The sequence below is a fragment of the Quercus robur genome, chromosome 9, assembly GCF_932294415.1.
Source record: "Quercus robur chromosome 9, dhQueRobu3.1, whole genome shotgun sequence".
Classification (NCBI taxonomy): Eukaryota; Viridiplantae; Streptophyta; class Magnoliopsida; order Fagales; family Fagaceae; genus Quercus; species Quercus robur.
In genome coordinates this window covers 44248066-44271861 of record NC_065542.1, presented here as the reverse complement: position 1 = coordinate 44271861, position 23796 = coordinate 44248066, and the positions used below count along the sequence as shown (strand labels likewise).

The 23796-nt window shown below is 33.0% G+C and overlaps 4 protein-coding genes across 4 annotated transcripts; 3 read left to right on the top strand and 1 right to left on the bottom strand.

The window, feature by feature from the left end:
- Positions 1-2104: 2104 nt before the first annotated feature.
- On the top strand, positions 2105-4802 carry LOC126698591 (subtilisin-like protease SBT1.2). Its single transcript, XM_050395930.1, has one exon. It carries the CDS (start codon positions 2331-2333, stop codon positions 4644-4646), a length of 2316 nt encoding a protein of 771 aa, XP_050251887.1. The 5' UTR covers positions 2105-2330; the 3' UTR covers positions 4647-4802.
- A 487-nt stretch (positions 4803-5289) lies between these two features.
- Positions 5290-8232, bottom strand: LOC126698590 (photosystem II reaction center PSB28 protein, chloroplastic). Its single transcript, XM_050395929.1, has 2 exons — positions 8065-8232; positions 5290-5904 (listed from the first exon to the last, which is right to left on the bottom strand). Exons 1-2 carry the CDS (start codon positions 8135-8137, stop codon positions 5438-5440), a joined length of 540 nt encoding a protein of 179 aa, XP_050251886.1. The 5' UTR covers positions 8138-8232; the 3' UTR covers positions 5290-5437.
- A 3890-nt stretch (positions 8233-12122) lies between these two features.
- LOC126701075 (protein FAR1-RELATED SEQUENCE 5-like) lies at positions 12123-14227 on the top strand. The gene is made up of 4 exons (XM_050399214.1): positions 12123-12738; positions 12854-13017; positions 13076-13165; positions 13226-14227. The coding sequence occupies exons 1-4, from the start codon at positions 12123-12125 to the stop codon at positions 14225-14227; spliced, it is 1872 nt and encodes a 623-aa protein (XP_050255171.1).
- Positions 14228-17862: 3635 nt separating this feature from the next.
- Positions 17863-18995, top strand: LOC126700231 (agamous-like MADS-box protein AGL14). The gene has a single exon (XM_050398268.1). The coding sequence runs from the start codon at positions 17863-17865 to the stop codon at positions 18874-18876; it is 1014 nt and encodes a 337-aa protein (XP_050254225.1). The 3' UTR covers positions 18877-18995.
- Positions 18996-23796: the final 4801 nt, after the last annotated feature.

The following is a 23796-nucleotide window of genomic DNA, read 5'->3' as shown; positions in this document are numbered from 1 at the left end:
GTGTTACAAAAACAGGCAGCAATTACCCTATGCCAAATTGCTGGCCTTGCAATTTGCACGCTTCTATAATGATACGTCTAAATTAAAGTATCATATTTAATTATTACTCATATGACTATATGAGGCAAGTGTTTTATCTTCTGCTATGGCGCATTCTGTGACTATTTGTGGCCAAAAACAAAAGCAACCCATAAAAAAAAATTAAAAAAAAAAAAAAAAACAAAAACAAATGAAGAGAAAATTCATTGCCTTAGCGACCAACTTTAAAGATCACACGAAGATTGGGTCAAACCAGTCTATCAGATGCCATCGACCATCCATCATATAAGAGGTTTCACTAATCTTATCTTCACCTTCACCCCAAAAGAATGGTAAAAGAAAAGCTAGATGCAGTTGACCAGATCAAGTTATCAACCTTCTAAAATGTACCTGTCATGCATAAAATATGAAATAAATAACTAAATATATGAACTTTTAAAAATAAAATATAACATATTTTTGAGGGAAAAAAACTAGGTGTCATTGATCATATGAAGTTATCAACCTCCTTAAGTATACCTGTCACTTGTAAAATAAGAAATAAAGTTAATTTACCTACAAAGATAACTAAATATATAAACATTTAAAATAAAATATAACATAATAACATGTTAGATAAAGGAAAATTAGTTAGTAATTAATACTAGCCTATTGAGTGCGTGTTCAAAGGCCTTTTTTTTTTTTCTTTTTCTTTTTTAATTTTCATGTGGTACTCTTTTATCAAAAAGAAAATTTCAAAGTGTCCAGATTCTGGGTTGATACAATTATCCGAGAAGAGAATTGCTTTCTAGTTTACCCAAAAAAGAAAATTAATTAAAACCCTTAGATGCCCTCATTTTGGGGGATTGAGATTAGGTGCAATATCTAGTGATACAATTCCTATGAATGGTTGAGATTGATGATTGCAAAAAGTAACTTTCAATCTCAACCATTAATTAAAAAAGTTAAGAAAAAAATGAAGAGTAGTAAAAAGTTTTTTTTTTTTTTTTTTTGGTGAGAGATGGTAGGATGAATTGCACCGAATCCTAATCCTATTTTGGGATAATACAATTAAAATGGGTCATTTCATGTTGACACGAATAAATTTCTGTGTATAATTGTGTTAATTGTAGGTCAACATGCAACACGTTGCTTATCATGTCAATTGTGGGTTGACCTGATTTTCGCTCAAACCTATTAAAGTTAAACCCTAACCCTCCAAAACATGGGTCATGTTCATGTCGTGTTCAAGGGTTGTATCAAACATTACCACCCTAACATTTTGAGGTAAAACTTAGGTACAATTCCTTAAATGCAATACATTAAGTTCCCCAATAAAATTCAAATACAAGTCTGCTTTGCATTTAAGTTTTCTTGGAAAAGAAAAAATTGGGTTTGCTTTATTAGTCAACACACCATGTGTTATAATTTGTTAGGAACTTAATATATTGTGCATAAGGAATTTGTATCTAAGTTTAGTCCCACATTTTGATTTCTTATTAGAGACAGAGAGCACTTAGTGGTAAAAAAAAAAATACAAACTTTACCACATAAAGCTTATAAACTAATATGACAATGAGTATAATTGATAGGCTTCAACTATTTAATAAATAAATGTTGTTGTTATTATTATTATTTTGGTGTAATAAATAACACATCAGTTTGTAAGTTCTATACAGTAAAATTTGTAATACTTTTAGGCTCCAGCAGATTGCAGGGGAGCTTGAGAATTGAGATTATTAAGGGGTCGTGTGGAGTGAAGACTAAACTAAAGGCAAGTAGTGCCGCACGAGGAAAGGGAAGTAAAGATGCAAACTTAGAGCGTGTGTATAAATGCACTCACTCAGAACCATGCATTTATTGAATGCAACCATTATACTATATTCTCTCTTTCTTAGTACACTTTATCAGGAAAAAGAAAACCCATCTGAAAAAAATTCCAAAAACAACCAACAAAGATTCACAGAATTTGAATCTAAAGGATTTATACTATGTTAAATGTATTAAATCTAACCAAAACATCTCGTGAAGCTTCTTAGAGCAAGAGCAAGTTCTATTAGTTTTAGCTCTCCCAATGAACCACACAGAGAGCCTCACTGTCCGTCTCTTAACAAAGGATCCTCGTGATGGAGAGCTCTTAAGTTTCACGAGTTTCATATTTCACACTCAGAATTCAGAAATGCCTCTCAAACTCAAACCCAGTTTTGAATTCTCTTCTTCTTCTTCTTCTCCTTCAAATACCTCACAATTCTTCCACAAAATCCTTCATCAAACTCCAACCACCTTTGTCTTTGTCTTACTTATCTCTTACTATGGAATTCATAACCGTAACTCAGCTATTCTTCTCCACCCTTTTTGTCTGCCTAGTTTGCCTCAATGCTAACACTCTCCAAACCTACATGGTTCACCTCCACCCACATGGTATGACCAGCTCTTTGTTCACTTCCAAGCTTCACTGGCATCTCTCATTTCTTGAAAAAACTGTTGCTTCTCAAGAAGACCCTTCACTTCGCCTTCTCTATTCGTACCATACAGCCATGGAAGGTTTTGCAGCTCAGCTATCTGAGGCCGAGGTCAAGTCCCTGAAAAAGTTGCCTGATGTTATTGCAATAAGACCTGACCGGCGACTCCAAATTCACACTACCTATTCTTACAAATTCTTAGGCCTAAACCCCACAAGAGGAGGTGCTTGGTACAAGTCTGGATTTGGTCGTGGAACAATAATTGGGGTCCTTGACACTGGAGTTTGGCCCGAGAGTCCAAGCTTTGTTGATCATGGAATGCCTCCAGTTCCCAAGAAATGGAGAGGCATTTGTCAAGAAGGGCAAAGCTTCAGTTCCTCAAATTGTAACCGGAAACTCATTGGTGCAAGGTTCTTTACCGAGGGTCACCGAGTGGCTTCCAAGTCATCAGCACCAAATATTGTTCAGGAATATGTGTCCCCAAGGGATTCCCATGGGCATGGAACTCACACATCATCAACAGCTGGGGGAACTTCAGTTCCAATGGCAAGTGTGTTTGGTAATGGAGCTGGTGTGGCTCGAGGAATGGCTCCCGGTGCCCACATTGCCATGTATAAAGTTTGCTGGTACAGTGGCTGCTATAGCTCCGATATAATGGCTGCAATGGATGCTGCAATTCGCGATGGAGTTGACATCCTCTCCCTCTCTCTAGGTGGCTTCCCACTGCCAATTTATGAGGATAGCATTGCAATTGGCAGTTTTCGAGCAATGGAGCATGGAATATCAGTTATATGTGCAGCAGGAAACAACGGTCCAATTGAAAGCTCAGTTTCCAATGAAGCTCCTTGGATTTCTACCATTGGTGCAAGCACGCTTGACCGGAGATTTCCAGCTATAGTTCGACTGGGTAATGGACAAACCGTCTATGGGGAATCCGTGTACCCTGGGAACCATTTCATGACAACTGGAAGAGACCTTGAACTGGTTTATGTGACCGGTGGGGATAGGGGAAGTGAGTTTTGCTTCAAAAGGTCTCTCCCAAGAGACAAAGTTCGTGGTAAATTGGTAATTTGTGACCGAGGTGTCAATGGAAGAGCAGAGAAAGGACAAGTTGTGAAGGAAGCTGGTGGTGCTGCAATGATATTGGCAAATACAGCATTAAACCTGGAGGAGGATTCAGTTGATGTCCATGTTCTGCCTGCAACATCAGTCGGTTTTGATGAATCAGTTCGCTTGAAGGCATACATAAACTCTACAATGAAGCCTATGGCTCGGATAGAATTTGAGGGAACTGAGATAGGCAAATCCAGAGGTCCAGCAGTAGCTCAGTTTTCATCAAGAGGGCCAAGTTTTACTAACCCTTCAATCCTCAAACCAGATGTGATTGCTCCTGGGGTCAACATTATTGCTGCTTGGCCTCAAAACTTAGGTCCTACTGGCCTTCCAGAGGATTCTAGAAGAGTGAATTTCACCATCATGTCTGGGACTTCAATGGCTTGTCCCCATGTCAGTGGAATTGCTGCTCTTATCCACTCAGTTCACCCCAAATGGACCCCTGCTGCCATTAAATCAGCACTAATGACAACTGCTGATATAACTGACCATTCAGGAAAACCAATCATGGATGGGGACATACCAGCCGGAGTTTTTGCTACTGGAGCTGGACATGTGAACCCTGGAAAGGCCATTGATCCAGGGTTAATCTATGATATCAGGCCAGATGAGTATATCACTCATCTATGCACACTTGGATACACAACAACAGAAATATTCTCCATCACTCACAGGAATGTCAGCTGCCATGAAGTTTTGCTGATGAACAGAGGTTTTAGCCTTAACTACCCCTCAATTTCTGTGACCTTTAAGCATGGAATGAGAATGAAGATGATCCAAAGGCGACTAACTAACGTGGGAAGTCCTAATTCAATTTACTCATTGGAAGTGACAGCACCTGAGGGTGTTAAAGTGAGGGTTAAACCTCATCGGCTTATTTTCAAACACATAAACCAAAGTCTGAGTTATAAAGTATGGTTTATATCACGGAAGAGCACAGGAACAGAGACGACGAGGTTTGCACAGGGGGATTTGACATGGGTGCACCATAACAACAGTTTTTATAGGGTTAGGAGCCCCATTTCAGTCACATGGAAGGGTAAGGAGTACTAGTAGATTACAATAGCTATGATCATTTAGGTCGAATAACGTATTGTTATCACTCAGGACCATAGAGACTTGCTGTTGGAATTGTATTCTGAATTGGAGTAGAAATTTTCAGAACAACATCTAAAATGCCTTTTTGTCATCCCAAAAAGGAAAGATGAATTAATTATATAAACTTCTAGTCTTCTGAAAATCTACAGATTGTTTGGAACTTGAATGTTTTCACTTTAATTATCTCTTTATTGTGATTATTGTCCTCTCTTCTAGTTAAGCAAAGAGGCAGATATAAACTTGCAGAAATCTGCAAAATTAAAATGTATTTATTCCTATCATCTTTGTTTTCCATCACATACAAACACACAAATAATAATAATAATAATAATAATAATAATAATAAATATAAATATAAATATAAATATAAAAAATGACAATATATATAAATATAAGCTGACATATTGAGCATCAGGGATGCATTTGGAAGGTATAAGATGATTGTCAATAAATTTTTTGATTCAGTTGCTTAATCTGCAGCACATTAAACAAGCTACACAGGGTTTACAACTACCATTTCATTGACATAAAAGGCTATAACAGATTACTTAAATTTGAAACATGTGCTATATCCAACCCATGTATAAGAAACAATAAATGAATTAAACATTGCCACATTCATTGAATGAGAAGGAGCATGTGGTATGTCATATTCACATGAACCAAGTCTTCCAAAGTTTCACTTGACTAAATTACAAAAATCCAACATGACAGATGAAAGGGCAAAACAAGAGACAAATATTGACTCATTTTTTTATGAATTGCAAGCCATTCGCATTGGAGTATCTCTCCATGAATCTCATGAATCTGTCCCAATCTCGAGGAGTCCGCATCACATACTTAGCTTCAATTCCTGCAGGCTTTCCGTTGACAAATTTGGCATTTACATCAACTGACTGAAGAACCCCTTCCTCATCAATCATGTAAAAACCAGTGATATCACCAACTTCACCGGATGAATCAAAAACTGAGGGCTGATCAAACCTGAAGATAGCCATACCATTTGTGCCATCTCTGGACTTGGTTAGCCTCACATCTGGTACTGTCTGTTCATCAGTTCCTTGGATGAACTGAATTGCTGGTTTGACCATCATTATAATGGATCCATGGGAGTTCTGTCTTAGCGGAGCTACCCTCAGACGAGGCAAGTGAAGAGGTAGGCCATTGAATAATGACTTTGCACTTCTATGGACAGCAGCCCAAGATACTATGCCTAAAAATAGAACAAACATGTATGGAATTTATCATTCATGGATAGCCATCTCTATTATTTCATATATGCTAGCATTTTAAGGACATCTCTGAATCTCTCAATTGAAACATTGTCATAACCTACTCAGCATTTGTGCCCAAAGAGTGATCTGGCAAAGAGATATTACGATAATGCTCATTGTTAAACATGAAATTTGGGTGTAAATGATGCTCCCCAATAAGGCTGATCAACCATATTACCGTGACACAATCAATTACATATATTGAAAATGTTTGATAGAAGGGTCCTAAATCCCCTTGAAACTTTTATGTCCTAGTCCTAACTTTGTTCCTTGGATTTTGTCCTTACCATGAGAGAGGTCCATTCTTCTTTTGCATGTAATAGTTATTTTAATGTTAAGTTCATTACAAAGTATTTTTACATAGATACCTCAACATATAGAGCCAGACAATTATGTGATGTGTGCATTCCATGTATACTAAGACAAATACAAAACACCAAAAATCTTTAGAACAAATATTACCATGAAATTTGCAAGCCTGTTAAATGCAAAAATCTTCCAAATGAAATGATATTTCATTTTTTTCAATTTGTCTTGGAAAGAAGGGAAAGTATGAGAACTAAATTCCAACTGTTTGGCATTGCAAAATGCTACCGTTAATTTTGGAGAACGCATATTGTCCTTTCTACATTTCATTTGGAAGATTTGTCTTGGAAAGAAGGGAGAGTATGAGAACTAAATTCCGACTGTTCGGCATTGCAAAATGCTACCGTTAATTTTGGAGAACGAATATTGTCCTTTCTACTCCTCTTTAATATAATTTCCATACTCTCCACCACACCCCCCCTCCCCACTAAAAAATGGTAAAATTACATTACCCTCCCTTGAGTTTATTGAAATATACTTCCCCCAAACATTCATACAAATGACAACCCCCATTCCCCTTTTGTGGTTTTCATAAATGCAACAAATAAGTCCATGCCCTTTCAAATTGTGGTTTCACTCACAAAATGTTCCATTTAATATATATATATATATATATATATATTCTTACCAAGTTATGTCATTTAAAAAAAAATCCTTACCAAAATTATGGACAAAACAACAATCCCTTTCTTGAGGTTTGTGGATGAATAACATCCCCTCTATTAGGTATGTATAAATTAATAGGATTTTTTTTATTTAAAAAAAATAGAGAATATTCTAGTAATGAAAAAATAATTGTTTCATTTATATAATAAACCTCAAGGGGGAGAGTGTCATTTCATGAAAAGTTTTTGTGTGTGTGTGGGGGGGGGGGAGTGTCGTTTCAATAAACCGTAAGGGAGGTTGGTATAATTCACCAAAAAAAAGGAGAAAGAAAGTACCATCTTATTTTCAAATTGTACTAGCAATCTAGCATCATAAATTCATTTGGATATTTTCCCATTTGAAATTTCATATTACTCCCTTTGTCTAATGTAGTTTCAGGAATCCGGAACCCTCTACCAAGCCTATGAGAAAAATTTTGTCAAAGAAAGAAGTCTTATGTAGGAATAGTGGAAGTCCTTACTTCCTCTCACAGAAGGAGAAGAATGAGAAGGAGAGAACAACAACAATTATATATCCCACGTCATATCCACCATTATTATTGTTCCTTCTTCCTGATTTGGTCTTTAGAATTGGTAACTGTTTTTCACAGAAACAGAATTCACTAATCTACCAATCTAAAATGTTCCAGAAATTCACAATTTCACTATAATAATTGAGTGCCATACTCAAATTGATGTTCAACCATCTTCCTATTTACCAATAACCAGTAACATTTATTAATAAACAGTTTTCAAAATCATAAGGACCCACCCATGTTACATAAACCATTAATTTTCCATATTACATTCTTCTACAATTATATACTACCAAATTCTTGAACAATTTCAAGTAAACCCATATACCCATTTCACATATAAATATCCTTTCACCTATGGCTTCCACCATCCCTCCAACAAAAATGAGGAAAATAGCATAAAAAAGCAAAATTTTAAGTAGAGAAGTAACATACAATCCAGCATTGATAAAACCCACTTGCTGAAAAGTGAGGATCACTTACTTTTCAGTTGACATGAACTAGCAAGAAAGAAAATGTTACAAATTTCTGAAGAGAGAAAGAAGAAGAGTACCTGAGGAAGAGCGTGGCTGCAGCAAATGGTGTGAGACTGGAGAGGTCAAAGCAAGAGAATGCAGGGTTGCCATTGTGAGAGAAAGAGAAAGAGAAAGAGAAAGAGAAGCTATAAAAAGAGAGAGTTGGTGTGGTTTGTAGGGAGTGTGGTGTGTAAAAAGGACAGCCATTCACTTGGAAACATTCTTAGCTTTGCAAAATGGATTGGTCAGAGAGAGAGAGAGAGAGAGAGAGACACTTGAGTTTCTTTCTCGTATGCACCATGCAGAGTCTGGCAATTCACTACAACAGGACACGTGGCACCTGTTATGGGTTGGCCCAACCCTATGAAAGTGTTGCCCCCAGCCCACTAAATATTGCTTGACACTTGATCCTTTACTGTTACTATAACTTTCTATTAGCTACAATGAGAGCATTCGCTTCAGCTGCAAAAATTTATATTTATTTTAACATAAGAATTACTTTTCTATTTTATTTCCATAACCACTTTTCAAAACATTCAACATCAAATAATTTATTTTACATTATATTTTATTAAAATATTAATTTTTCTTATTTATTAATTTTCTTTTTCTTCATGCACAACAACTATTAATTACTTTCTTCATTTATTCTCATGTAAGGAAAATTTTTATAAAAAAAATTAAGTGCAAATGAATAGTATTAGTATAAATTTACATAATTATTATAGTGACCATATAATTTTACAAAATTTTGTGTGATGGTAAATTTTGAACTTTTTTTTTTTTAGAGAGTTCTAACTTATAGCGTCCAGTTCTAACTTATAGCGTCCATTTCTAATGATAGCTTTTTATCATTAGACCAAGACACCAATTGGTTTTCGGTGTAGGCGGGAATTGAACCCCAGATCTCTTATTCAGCCATCAGAGACTTTACTAGTTGAGCTAACTAAAACCCACAATAAATGATTGGCTAAAATAAATTAGAGCATACATTAATTGGACCCTTATACAATGAGTTTTACTACTTTTTATGAGAAAATAAAAAAATAATTAATTTTTTTGACAGTTTTTTCAATTTTTAATAAAAAAATTTTCTAAATGAGATGATTAATAAGTGGAAACTTATACAATAACTAGTAAGAATGCTCAAAGACTAACACAGCAAATTCACAACATTTTTTAAATTGTTGAGATGATTTAGTTTACACGGATTCACATTTATAAGAATTTGCTGATTTATTTTATATGAATGTTAGTCCTCAAAGGCAGGCTATTAATGGCGTGGCAATTTATTCTTGACCATAACTAAAAAGAGATTAAATTTAATAAGGATGGGGTGTAAACCCTTTAGTTTACACCAGCCAATAAGTAAATGCCACATCAGATTTTTACTTAAATTCATTGTAAAATCAATACATCCTAATGCACCTAATAACATCTCAACAAACAAATAATTAAAACTTATTTCACGTTTCCCTAGAATCTCATATCACTTTTCAGCTCATGCGTCTCCAGCCCATCCTCACCGAACTGACGTTTGCCGCCGCACTACCGCACCGAACCTCTGTTTGCCGCTGCACTATCTTGCTGGACCTCTATCTGTCGTCGCACTACCTCGCCAGACCTAGGTGATTTGTTCTTATTCTCAATTTTTTTTTGGGTTTTGCTATATTTTGATTGATTTGGCCATTGCTATATTTTGATATCTTTGTGGTTTGGGTATGTTGCTCTTTTGAAATAAGGACAGATATGGGTTTGATCCTAGTAGGGACGATTTTTTTTTTTTTTTTTTTTTTTTTTTTGCTGTTTTGGTTCATGCTATATTTGAGTTCTTCCATTCTTTGGCTGTGTTGAGGCATATATGGAAATTCAAATTGATAGACATAGGTTAAGGATTGACCTCTTGAGAAACTACTTACAAGCTATTTGTCAAAATGTTTGACAGAAATATTTTTGTGACACGAAGACTGTATTTTTGGGATTAAACCTGCAATATATGTTCTGGTTTAATATCAGTAAAAAAAAAAAGGCTAGTAAAGAAGCCAAATTTCTTAAATTGTTGAGATGACAAGGAGCATGCCTCTTACCAAACTTGTCTAGCTAGTTGTGCAACTTATCCTATTGTGAGTCTTATATGGAGCTTAGATTTAGAGTATTTAAGACCATAGTTTTAAAAATCGAACCAGACCGGCCAGTCTAACCGTTTCAACCAGGAACCGGTCTCTAATTCGGTTCGGTTATGATATAAAACCGGAAATAATTTAAAAACCGACAAACAGTAAAATCCGTCCGGTTCAACCTGAGAACCGAAAAAACTGGAGGTTGAACCGGTTAATGACCAGTTAGGATTTTTTTTAACTTTTCTGGGAAAGCTACATCGTTTTGGTCTTTAGAATTTCCACTAAAGTCCTAAAAACTAACCCTAAGCCTAAAGTCCTCACCCTCAGACTCTCTCATCTCACTCACAATCACTCTGCCTCAGCCTCACGAATCACTATCCAAGCTCTTAAATCTCAACTCTCTCATCTCACAATCAGTCAAGCTCAAGCAGTCAAGCTCTCTCTACGTCACGCACAGCGGCACCGGCACGGGCACCGGCACACTCTCCCTCAGATCAGTCAAGCTGAGGTTTTTTCTTTTTTCCAAGCTCGCCCTCGCCCTCACTCTCACTCTCTACTTCACGCACAGCGGCACCGACACCGACATCGGCACACTCACCCTCAGATCGGTCAAGTTGAGGTTTTTTTCTTCTTTTTTCCAACCCCGCCCCCGCCTTTGTCCTCGCACTCACTCTTTGCACTCTCTGCTTCACGCACAGCAGCACCGACACACTCTCCCTCAGATCGGTCAAGCTGAGTTTTTTTTTTCTTTTTTCCAACCTCGCCCTCGCCCTCACTCTCTGCACTCTCTGCATCATGCACAGCGGCACCAGCACCAACACCGGCACACTCTCCCTCAGATCGGTCAAGCTGAGTTTTTTTCTTTCTTTTTTCCAACCCCACCCTCGCCCTCACTCTCTACACTCTCTGCATCACGCACAGCGGCACCAGCACCAGCATCGGCACACTCTCTGAGTTTGTTTGGATGTCCTACATTTTTGTGGTTGGGGTTGGATGGTAACTTGGGTGGATTTGAAGCAAAGCTGGGAGAATGATAAGCCAAGTCACCTTTTTGTATAAATTGTTGAGTTTATTGAATAGAATATGTGTATTTGCTTTTCAAAGGCTTGACTGTTCTGGTGGGAGTTCTGTTATTTAACAATAAGGAACACTGTTGCTAACTTCCCATTGGATATTTGTTTTACTTGACTGTTTTAGTGTTTTTCCCTGTAATTGGAGGAGGATTTTATGATGGGCTTTCAGTGACCTGTTGATAAATGTTGTAAATGTGTGTGGCAGTGAACTCTCTGTGATGGGCTAGTCATGAGCCTAATCATGTTTTTAGTAAATTAAAAAATTATTAATTATTTATATAATTTAAATAAATTAAATAAATATTAATTAAATTATTTATGACATCACCGGTTCAACCATCGGTCGGATCCCGTCCGACCATAAAACCGGTAATTAACTCATTTTCCGGTTCTTTGACCGTACCAGTTTTTAAAACCATGTTTAGGACAAGGACTCCATGACATGGACCCATCCTTATTTTATTCTATTTTTGTTATTTATCTCTTTAACTTAGAAAGTATCTGATGAAGTGACAAATGCTTCAACATCATTTAATTGTCCAACTTCATCAATATGAATTTCCAATGTGTAATTGAATAGGCTTAATGATGTAATTCAATTAGTATCAGTTTGTACCAAGAAATAGTATTAGCTACAGCCATGTAAAATAACAAATTAATCAGAAACAAGTGTCCAATAGCATTAATCAGTTTGTAAGGGATTAAGTCAGTTTTAATATGTACATTAAATAAGAGTGCCTCCTATAAGGGACCAAGTCAGCTTTGATAATTTTATTATGTTTTAGATTTTCATTTTGTAATTGAACAAATCTTGAATGTCTCTTCAACTATTCTTATGAATTTTTCTTAACTTTTATTTTTTCTAGGTTACATTGAAAATAAATATTTACTCAAATTGCAAATATGAGTGTGAGCAATGAAGAACCTGAAATAATCTCTCTTTGTGATGATTTGGTAGAAGACTTGGTGCATGTTGAGCCGGAAATAGTAGAAAATCAAAATGATGTAGACTTGCCTATGAATGATTTGAATCAATCTTTTGCATCTAAATGGCCTTTGGAACCATGTCTTGATATGGTATTCAATGACTCAGAAGATGCTCATGCATGTTATAAAGCATATGCAAGGCGAAAGGGTTTTAACATTCGAATAAATCATAAACGGTCATCCAAAGAAGATAAATCATTGGTTGGAGTGGAATACGTTTGTTGGAGGGAAGGGTTTCGTCATAAAAGTTATGAAAATAAAGAAAGAAAAGGTCCAAAACCTGCAAAAACTAGAGTGGGATGCAAAGCAATGATGAGTTTAAAGAAAAAAGAAGGAGCATGGATTGTAACTAAGTTTGTGGACAATCATAATCATGAACTTCTTACTCCTAAGAGTACAAGTTTGCTTCGAGGACATAGAGTGATATCACGTGCCAAAAAAAATCTTATAGATACACTCAATGAGTTAGGTGTACCTACAAGGAAGATACTGTCAGTGTTGAATAACGAATCTGGTGGTGACTATAATGTTGGTGTGTTGCGGTTGATGTTCAAAATTATTTAGGCAGTAAAAGAAGAAAATTACTTCAAGATGGAGATGACAAAGAATGTATAGCTATTTTACTGAGTGTCAATTAAAAAATCCAGGTTTTGTATATGCAATTCAAGTTGATGAACAAGGGCGCATGGGAAATTGCTTTTGGGCAGATGCTAGGTCAAGAACTGCATACCAACATTTTGGAGATGTCATTACTTTTGATGCTACTTACTTAACAAATTGCTATGGGATGCCTTTTGTTCCTTTTACTGGGGTTAACCACCATCACCAATCTGTCATGTTTGGATGTGCCCTGCTTGTGAATGAAACAGAATACATGGTTGTTAAAGACTTGGCTTGAGGCAATGCTTGGACGTGCTCCTTCTACAATTATCACAGATGATGACAAGGCTATGGGTAAGGTAATTGCAGAGATATTACCGAATACAATTCATAGATTATGTATGTGGCATATTTTACAGAAAGTTCCAGAAAAATTGGCTCATATCTATAATAAATATCCACTTTTTCAAGGAAAATTTCATCATTGCATTCATGATACAATCACTATTGAAGAGTTTGAGTTAGAATGGAGTGAGCTTGTAGAGAAGTATGGGTTGGGAGATAATGATTGGCTGATAAATCATTATATGCGACGTGAAAAATGGATTCCAGCTTATTTACGTAGGAGCTTTTGTGCTGGGATGTCTACAACTCAAAGGAGTGAAAGCATGAATAAATTCTTTAAAGGTTATGTTCGTTCAAGTACAATGATAAGTGACTTTGTGCATCAATATGAGAAAGCCTTAAATGCGCGTTATCTGAAAGAGAAACAGCAAGATGTAAAGACAAAAACTTCAGTGCCAATTTTGAAAACATGTTACAAGATGGAAGGAGAGGCGGCAAAAGTTTATACAAGAAAGATGTTTATAAAATTTCAAGAAGAGTTATTTTGTAGTCAAAAATACAAGGCATCCAAATATCGTGAAGAAGGAGTGAAGAAAATATATAAAGTGGCACCTCATGGGAAAGAAAGTCCAATTTATGAAGTGTTATTTGAAATTTCTAAGAAAAAAGCTATTTGTACATGCCATATGTTTGAATTTGTTGGAATTCTTTGTAGGCACATCCTAACCGTTTTTGTGAAAAAATCTCTTGTGAACTTTCTTCCTCCATATTATATTTTAGAAAGATGGACAATCAAGGCCAAGAATAATATTATACATGACATATCTGGTGATGTCATACAAGTGGAGCCACAAATATCTTCCACTTTGATGAGAAATAGTTTATTGCTTCATTTTTTGGAAGTTGTAGAAGTAGGGTCACAATCAATGAAGAAATATGAACATCTTGACCTAGCTCTACAAAAGGTTCATGTGGAGCTTCTAGCCATGCATGATGTTGATGATTTAGTAAGTTCTGATAATACTATACTAAACAGCCAAGTATTATCAAGTATTATTAAATTTAATCTCAACTAAAAATCAGTCAATGAATAACAATTAGGTTGCGTTTCCCTCCGGCTTTATGACTTGGAATTTCTCATATACCAATGTAAGTTTTGAATTTCAGGTTCGGTGTACTCCGAATTCATGCATATATTTATACAAAATATTTTGGCTAAACTATACGGATCAGAATCAGGAGCGGCTCTACACGTATCTCAGGTGGTCAGATTTGCCACACACAAAAAAAAAAAAAATATATATATATATATATATATATATACTTGCAAAAAATATATATATACACTAAACTAATCTATTTTGACTACCAGAATTGAAAATTACAAGAATTTTGATTTAATAAAAATAAAAATTATGCTACATTCACAATATTGACATCACTTTTTAAACTATTTCACAACATACTTTTATAACAAATCTTACATGATAAGTGAAAATCAGTTACTAATTTTAATTTAGGTCCAATATTGACATCACTTTTTAAACTATTAATAACAAATTGTTGTGTAAGATTTGTTTTAAAAATGTAGTAGATGGAACATTACTCCAAAAATAATTTTGGCCTCTTAAGAAAAATATTGTAGTCAAGAGTTCTCATTGACAATGTCAGCAGTTATGCTCTTTTTGGTTTTGCGGTGGTAATAATGTTGCTTTCCTTAGCTACTCAGCTCACAGTTATAGCAAACATCACCCGTTTTTCTTTCTATTCTTTATTATTATATCAATTCTTTTACTTTATTATTATCATCTCAGCATTCTCAATTCTCACTTTGTCTCTTATCAATCCTTTTTTTTCTCTCTCTCTCTCTCTTTGTCCTTTTTTTTCTCTCTCTCTCTCTCTTTGTTAGTAGAAAAAAATGGTAACACTTCATGTATATTTATGTTTTTTTTTTTTTGATGATATTGATATATTCAAATTATTTCTTTATTAAATTTTGTATAATTTAAGATTTTTAGTGACCACCCAAAAATAATTCCTAAAACCGCCATTTATTATCTGGATCATCTTATCTCCCAAACAACCACACCAAAAAAAAAAAAAAAAAAAAGACATATTCAACAGATATAATATGTGCTTAATAAATTTTTATTTTTTTTTAACATCTCACATTTGATAGCATTCAGGGTCCGCTTATGGCCTAGGCCTAACTCCTAAGTTCCCTATGCCCCCAAAATTTTATAAAACGACTCTAACACCGCCCATTGAAGAAAAAAAAGTCTTAAAATAGTAGAGTGGAATTTAATTTTTTTTTAAGGAAAAAAAAAAAAAAAAGAAGTGCAGCCGACTTTCCTCCACTTCCAAGTTCCAACAAGGCCCCAAAATATTGGGTAAATAAAAATTCAACCCAATTGAAACCCAAAATTATTTCATTAAAAGAAAATTGTTATGAGTGTGTTGATTAAGTGGATAAGATTTTTTTTAAAAGGATTAAGTGGATAAGCTATTAGCAATTATAAAAGAAATGTTAATAGAACCTAAATACAAAAACTTATTTAGTAATTTTGAATCGCAAAAGGCAAGAAAATTATTATTTTTAAATGCATATATAATATAGAAAGTTAAATAAAAAATTATTTCATTTATATTAAATATTAAAAAAATTTCACTTAAAATTATTGCTTTAAGCCTAAAATTATATTAGGGTGAACCTCATAGCATTTATGTGCGATAGCAACTAGTGTGTGTACATAAGATAATTCCAAAACAATACATCTGTTAATTGGTATCAAAATATTTCTTCGATTTACTTAACTGAAATGACTTTTGATATAATATTGAAAACTTTAGTTATATATAACCTAAAAGTTTGAAGTTTAAAAGAATGGCCAAAAATAAATATTAAAATACTAAATCCAATATCCTGTTGTTTATGGAGAAAATGAGTCTCAACTCTCAATCCTTTTTTTTTTTTTTTTTTTTGGGAGAAACAAACTCTCAATCCATGTCTAATAATATTAGAGAAAGTCTAGGATACCTTTAATGTAATGGTCACTCTATAAGTTCAAATTCTTGTAGGGTGAAGGGTATGGACTGGGGTTCAAGTCTATAAAAAGGAGTTTCACACACATACATTTGGATTAAGGCTAAAGTGAGATTTTTATCTCAAGATTAAAACAATCTAATATTTTATTATTTTTTTAATTTTATTTTGACTTATAAGAGACTGACACCTTAATATTATGACAATTTGTTATGTCGTCCAAACAACTAATTATAAGATGGTCATAAACTTGAGGAGACCATAGAATAGCATACCGGAGGCAAACCTAAACCGGGTTCAACCTTATGGTTTTTTATTTTTATTAAGGGTTGACTTTATTTTTTTAAGAAGAAATTAAGGGTTGACCTATGTCCCAATTAAGTTTAATACGTGTAATCATAATCAAACAATAAGATTTCAATTTTTTTGATTACGTACATATTTCGTGTAAAGAATATCTTGCTTGACAATGTAAACCATGCAATAATGAGGTGTCAATATTTTTTTTTTCTTTCTTTTGAGAATCAAGATGTTAATATTCACTCTAATTGTTAGACTATGTTTTGTCTCATAAAGTAATTGTTATTTCCCTATAATTGTGTTACACCTCTGACTTAATTTTGGAAATATATATAGCAAGAATTAGGGTGAATAAAATCTAAGATTTTGTATTAATAATGCAATTATTATGGCAGATCTCTGAGAATAAAGATCAGTAATTTGAAAATTAGGTTGATCTCCTTCTCCTTTTTATATATAACAAGCCCGTGGAAAACTCCATCATTATTTGTGCGTACGTTACATCTTCAGAAAGAGCTCTGAGAAGCCATTAAAATTAGGTACGTTTTTCTTTTATTATACTCTTCTGTATTAGTAAAACCTATATGTAATTCATTGTTTTTTTTTTTTTTGGTTATTAAATATTGAAAGTTGCACTTTGTGTTTGCCTTACTACATTTAGGTCTCCCTCTAAATTGGTAGAAACCGTTATATTTTCTCTTTCTAAAAGAGTTTATTTTTTTTCCGGTTTTAAGTTAAATAATTTGTTGAGTTCTTAGGCTTATGTATGCCAGAATAAGACTTTTATTTAACAATATATAATAAAACTGTGGCATGAAAAGAGTCTGGAAGGATTTGTGTGGTGTGGAAAGAGAGAGAGAGAACTAGCTGTGAGTTTGGTATTTGGGAGAGTTTTCCTTAGTTTATTCTTGGATTTTGACTTGGTTTTGGTTTTTATTTTTAATGTTATCTGTATTCTCAAAAAAATTGTCTGCTAAACTAATTAAGTTGAACTTGGACTTTCTTCTTAAATAGAAAAGATGTACCACTCAACCATAAAACTTTGTTTGATTTTTCTTGAATAAAATTTTATGCTAAGTTTTTTAAGTTCAAATTTGCAATTTATGACTATTGCAGTAAAATCAGCAAAAACCACCAATACAGATTTGGACTAAAAACAAAAACACAGAAAATAAAACGAAATAAATTGCCCGGCTGCTAATTTGAATTGAATGCTTTAAGCCAATTATATAAGTTTTATTCTTTCACTTAAATTTACAATTTTAAACTATTAATGCTTTAACTTGATCATTTTTAGCTCTTTAATGTCCAAAATTAAGAACCGTACTAAATTCTAAATACACTAATCTTTGTTTGTTAGTTCAGAAAATGGGACGTGGAAAACTACCAATGGAACTCATTAAGAGTGAGAAATCTCGTAACATGACTTTTCAAAAGAGAAAGAAGGGTCTAATGAAGAAGGCTTATGAGTTCTCCACCCTCTGTGGAGTTCAAACTTGTATGATTATCTATGGTCCTAAATTTCAAGAACGGCCAATGGAGCTTGAGACTTGGCCCCAAAATCATGACGAAGTTGTCGAAAGGATCAAAAGGTACAATGAAAATTTAGTGCATAAACGTCCTAGGGGAAGCACTACTTTGTCCGATTTTTTCATAGAGAGGAACAAGAAGGTTGAAATTGAGATTTTAAGTCTACGCAAGAACATTTTCAAGGCCAAGTACCCAACATGTGATGACCGCATTGAAACATTGCCTGAGGATCAACTAGCTGTTGCTCTTGATGTTTTGGATGCAAAGTTTGAAGCTGTGACAAAGGCGATGAAAATGTTGCAAGGAAAGCACCTTATGATTGAGAAATCATCAACATCAGGGAATATGTTAGGTGGTCATGTTCCTCATCACCCTGAATTAATGAGAAACCATTATGATAGTCTGCAAATGCAAGCTTTACAGTGTCAAGACTCTTCAATAAAGCCACTTGATATTCAGTTTCCAACTCAGTTCCAAAGTCCCCAAGGATCTCAAATGTTACCAATTAATACGAGTTATTATGGTGATCATATGGACAATTCTTTCATGAATCTTTTGTATGCTGCTGAATGGACTCAGTTCAATACAGTTTCTTCTAATAATATTGTTCCATATGCTCCACTGAATGATACGTCTAATTACAATATCATGCCTGGGATGTTGGAGAACACAGTCTTGAACAATCCTAGTGCCTCCATGAATTACTATGACCTAACCAAACGATTCAGTATTCCACAACATGTGCCATATCCGATGCTGCCAAGTATTTCATCTCAAACACCTAGCTTTCAAGTGAATGAGTTATATGATATCAGCCAGTTTGATATGAAGAACAAGAATGCCATGATTTAGATTTGCTAATCTCGAAGGTTAGGACTCTAGACTAGTTAGTTTAACTTTGGCTTTTATGTACTTTGTTGTTAACCTTGGTTCTTATTTTAAGTCCTTGTTAAGGATTTGAATTTATCGTTGGTTTTTTTTTTTTTTTTTGGAATTCTGAAGCTTGTCTCAAAAATTTATGACTCCATAATCCTATTGGATCTTCTACCTTTTATATATTATAGTTGTATGAATGAATGTTATTTATTCTAGTTGTATGATCACTTAAAACATATTCCAGGTACAATAACCTTCTTATTTATTTCTTGGTTTGGAATGATAAAAGTAAGAAGCAAAATTCATATAAAAAATGGCTATTATATGATGGGAAACTATACTGTTGATTTATGGTAACAGAGGCAGTGATAACTGAAAAGTAATTTGCTTGTTAGCTTCTTTCTTTTCTTTTCTTTTCTTTTTTCCTTTTCAATTTCTGCTCTATACACCCAAAAAGTATACTTTTCTTTCTTTACATGAAGTTCTTTATATATATAAACAATTCTATAAAAGTAAAACCATTGCTATTTTCTTTACTGAAGTCTGTAGTTATTTATTTGACCATCCATTGTGACATCAATGCACAACCTGACTTGAGATTGCCATGTGAATGAGTCTCTTTTGAGGTGGCAAGAGCTGGGTGAATACTGCATTGATCATATGTATAGGTTAGGTGGCCAATGGGCATTTCTCTTTTGGAACCAGTGACACCACTTTTGGACTGCAAATTAATATGCATGGATTCTTATTCTGAGTGCTTAAGTTAAACCTAGTTTTATCCAGAAACTTTTCCTACACCAAATTATTTTCACAGCTATTTCCTATATAAACCAGTCCAATTCTTGACCTTAGGTCTCCACAACCTGACCTCATGCACACCATGTTACTAACATGCACACACTCCAGCTGGAACTCTGTTTTTGGACAGAGTTTTCCTAGAAAGAAATTTTCCTCCAATTTATTATGTGGCAACTTAAACGTGTATCTACATATAATTTTAATTACATAAAATATTTTAATATTCATATAACTTATTTAAATAATTTAATGAATCATGTGATTTTATACAAGACTTTATGAAGTGTCTTGTTTTGAAAAAAAAAACTTAATCGGTAAATGTTTGAATGAGAAGTGTGGTTGAACTATTAATAGTAATGGAAAAGGAATGAACAAATTTAGGTCAACTTCGGACTTTAATCATGAACCCATATCTTGAAAGTAACCGTGTGGTACCAAATCTATTTAAGTACGTAACTGGGGGCATAACCTTTCCACATTTCACTACCCCATACGATATATATTTGTTCATTGACGTATACAATTTTGTTGAGTAAGAAGAAGTATGTGGTCTTGTTGCCAAATTTTGCTTATGGCTAAACCATAAGCAATAACTAAAATATATTTTATAATTATAAAAAGTAATTAAAATATAATAAAAATATGTCATTAATGAAAATTATAACCAAAAATATTTTTTTTTAAAACCTCAAACACATAAATTTTATATTTTTTTTGATTAATTATAAATATTTATATCGTTGATTTGATTCAATAACAGAGCTTAATATAAAAAGAGTATATACAAATCTAACATAAATATATATAGAGGTATGCATAATTGTAGATCATATATATATATATATATATATATATATATATATATATATTAGTTCCTAAGATCTTATGATATTTATGAGATCGTGAGTTCGAAACCTCTTGCTAGCATCTTGGAGCCACTCCCAAGGAATTTCTCTTTGTAATAACTTGAACTATATTTTTTCTTCTCAAAAAATAAAATATATCAATCACAAAAAATTAAAAATAATTGTTGAATAGTTTATTTTAATAATCCTAAAAGCGTCTTAGTTTGTTGGATGCCTAAAATCAATGTAATTATGCTTCTCACTCTCTAGCTAGATGATCTTTAAGTTGTAAATTTTTTGGTTCCTAGCTTTAATGTCAATAGCCCCCTTGTTTTGTTTATGTTGTGAGGCGTGAGGCATGAGGCAGGCCGGTCTCTGTAGTTTGGTTTCTCTTAGCTTATTAATAAAATTTTATGTTTATCCAAAAAAATAAAAATAAAAAACTTGCACTTGAATAGGTAGTACGTACTACATAGTGGTTGAATGGCTTGAATAGTGACAATATAAAATACTAGTTAAGAGAGATTCTTTCATGTGCGCAGCAACAAGTGAATGAATAAAGTGAATATGATTCTCTAATTTTTTTTTTTTTTTTTTTTTTGGTAAGAGATTCTCTAATTTTGAAGTGATTGACTAATGGAGTAGGTAAGTGGGGCAGTAATTTCTGAATGAGTATTAGAACAAAAATAGTAATTTTTATTAAATAAAAAATGTTGTAATAAAATAATTAAATATATTAATTTGGTTGTAAGCTGTAATATTAAAATAAAACTTAAATTTTATATTTATGAAATATCTTACTTAAACAATTATATTTTTTTTTTTTAAAAATCAAGAGAGAGGCTATTTTTTTATGGTTTTTTATTTTTATAATTGTTATGTACATATGGAAATTTTGTATATTTGTAAGGATTTTACTAATGAATACCCTTAGGACATCAATTAATACACCATTTTAAAAAACCTTTTATGAGAAAATAAAAAAATATCTAACTTTTTTTATGATTTTTTCAATTTTCCATAAAAAGTTCTCTAAAATAAATTATTAACAAGGGTGGTGTTACTAATGCTTTAGGGGTTCAAATGAACCCCCTGACTTGATTAAAAAAAATTATATGTATAAAATATTATTTTTTATTTTAATTTACCTTTAAAAATATTTTTGGCACATCCTGACTTAAATCTTACACACTCTGACATAGATTAGTTTAGCCCAAAACTAAACAACACAAATTAGTCCATCCCAAAACCAACCAATAACATAAATCATAGATCTCTCTTTCTCATGAATCTCTTTTCTCTATCTAACTAATGATATAGTAAATAGTGAGTGTTTGTGAGTTGTAAGTGAATCTCTTTTTAATATAAATTTTATATATTTGTATGAGTGTATTTCTGATACTAATTATGAGCATTATTTATTTATTTTTTAATAATGTTATCTGTGTGAATGTGTGCGTGTATAATATACATATATATAATATAACTTTATATAATTCAATAATTAGGAAATATAGAGGGTGTTATGATAACATTTTGTCATAAAGTTAGTGATTAAAAAAAAATATAAAAGTTAGTGATTTTTCAAATATTTGATCGGATAAGTAGACACATAGTATATTATTTATATACGTATGGATGAGTGTGGGTCTTTGATTCAATAATTAATACAATGCATGTGGGTTGAGTTTTGTTATTTAGTTTTTAATATTTTTATAAAAACAATGACAAATAGATAATGACTGTTGCATAAAAATATAAAATGTTATACAAACTTTACAAAATAAAATAATTACACCTCTTACAAAATATCTATTGCATTCATCTTGGGGAGAAATATATATTCATCCAATTTACCAAACATGCCCTTAATATTAGAAGGGTCGAGTGTTTGGTGAATTTACTTAAAATTATTTTATGTGATTACAGTTTTTTTTTTTTTTTTTTTTTTTTTTTGGAGAAACTGTGGATTACAGTTAGGTAAAATATCTTTTCGTCAATTCTCTTTTATTGTGTTTTGTCCAGATGTCAACAAGTGAATCGGTACTTTTTGCTGTTTTTCACCGTCTAAAACCAAATAATTGCATAAACAGTACAAAACTCGACACCGTTACACATTTTGTTCCAAAACAAGGTTTATGCGATTTAACTGGTGGCACAGTACATTGGTCTATTGTTGAGAGAAATTTGGATAAGTTTCGGATAGTTGGGATAAATTAGATTACGAATACTTCAAGAAAAAGAAAATTAGATTTAGGAAACTTGAAACTACAGCACGAAGAAAAGGTTGTGAAGTTGTTTCATTATTTTGTTGAGTATCCTTAAACCTTGATCTTAAGGAACTCTAGAGTCTAGACTTCAATGTTCTGAAACACTCAATACTTTGATCACTTTTAACTATTCTCTAACCTTTTCCTGACCCAAAAAAAGTTTGATTTATACTATTATTTATGTATATGAAAACTCAAAATTAAATATTATTAATCTCATGGGATAACTCAATTGATTAAATATTATTAATCGCATCTATTGAAGTTAAGGCTACCAATCTTAAACCCTCAGTCCCTGTGTTCTTGGGGCTAAATTTACTTATGGAAAAAAAGTACAAAATTACATATTTTTCTCAAACTAAAAACATGAAGGTAATTTCTATTATTATTATTATTATTATTATTATTTTTAACAAGAGCTATTGATAACGCTAGCTTGTTACCAAGTGGAGCATTAAAGTGATTGAATATGTATAAAATTACTTAGGTTAGATGCGGGTCCCCAAAGCCATCGCCCATGGATAGCCATCATCTCTTACGTCAAATAATAATAATAAAATTATTAATTTTTTTTTTGTTTAGCAATTACAATCTCTCTAATAGGTGGATAAAAAGTGATCCAGAGGTTCAACCCAACACAAAAGTTAGTTTGTCATTTTCTTTTTGGCTAAATGTGATTTGTAATTTATAGATGGTTGTCTGCAGTTTAGATAGTGATGTTGTGGGTTTATCGATCCCTGCGTCTTCTATTATCTGATGAAAGATACAAATCACATTTTTTCCTTTTACTCTATTGTGTTTGTAGTTTAGATATTCAGTTCTGTTTTATTCCTCCAACTTCTCTTTTTTGAAGTATTTTGTATATGGCATATAGTTTGCCGGATGAAGATCTTTTTAGGATAATTTCACCGTTAAAATTTTAAAATCATATTAATCTATTTTTTGGGTCATGAAATTTTGAATATATAGCTGGTAGAGATTGA

Coding starts and splice junctions, on each gene's coding strand:
- LOC126698591 (XM_050395930.1), top strand. CDS start 2,331: ATGGAATTCATAACCGTAACTCAGCTATTCTTCTCCACCCTTTTTGTC.
- LOC126698590 (XM_050395929.1), bottom strand. CDS start 8,137: ATGGCAACCCTGCATTCTCTTGCTTTGACCTCTCCAGTCTCACACCAT. Junction 5,905..8,064: donor GCAGCCACGCTCTTCCTCAG/GTACTCTTCTTC, acceptor TTCTATTTTTAG/GCATAGTATCTTGGGCTGCT.
- LOC126701075 (XM_050399214.1), top strand. CDS start 12,123: ATGAGTGTGAGCAATGAAGAACCTGAAATAATCTCTCTTTGTGATGAT. Junction 12,739..12,853: donor TGGTGGTGACTATAATGTTG/GTGTGTTGCGGT, acceptor TAAAAAATCCAG/GTTTTGTATATGCAATTCAA. Junction 13,018..13,075: donor CTTTTGTTCCTTTTACTGGG/GTTAACCACCAT, acceptor TGAATGAAACAG/AATACATGGTTGTTAAAGAC.
- LOC126700231 (XM_050398268.1), top strand. CDS start 17,863: ATGGGACGTGGAAAACTACCAATGGAACTCATTAAGAGTGAGAAATCT.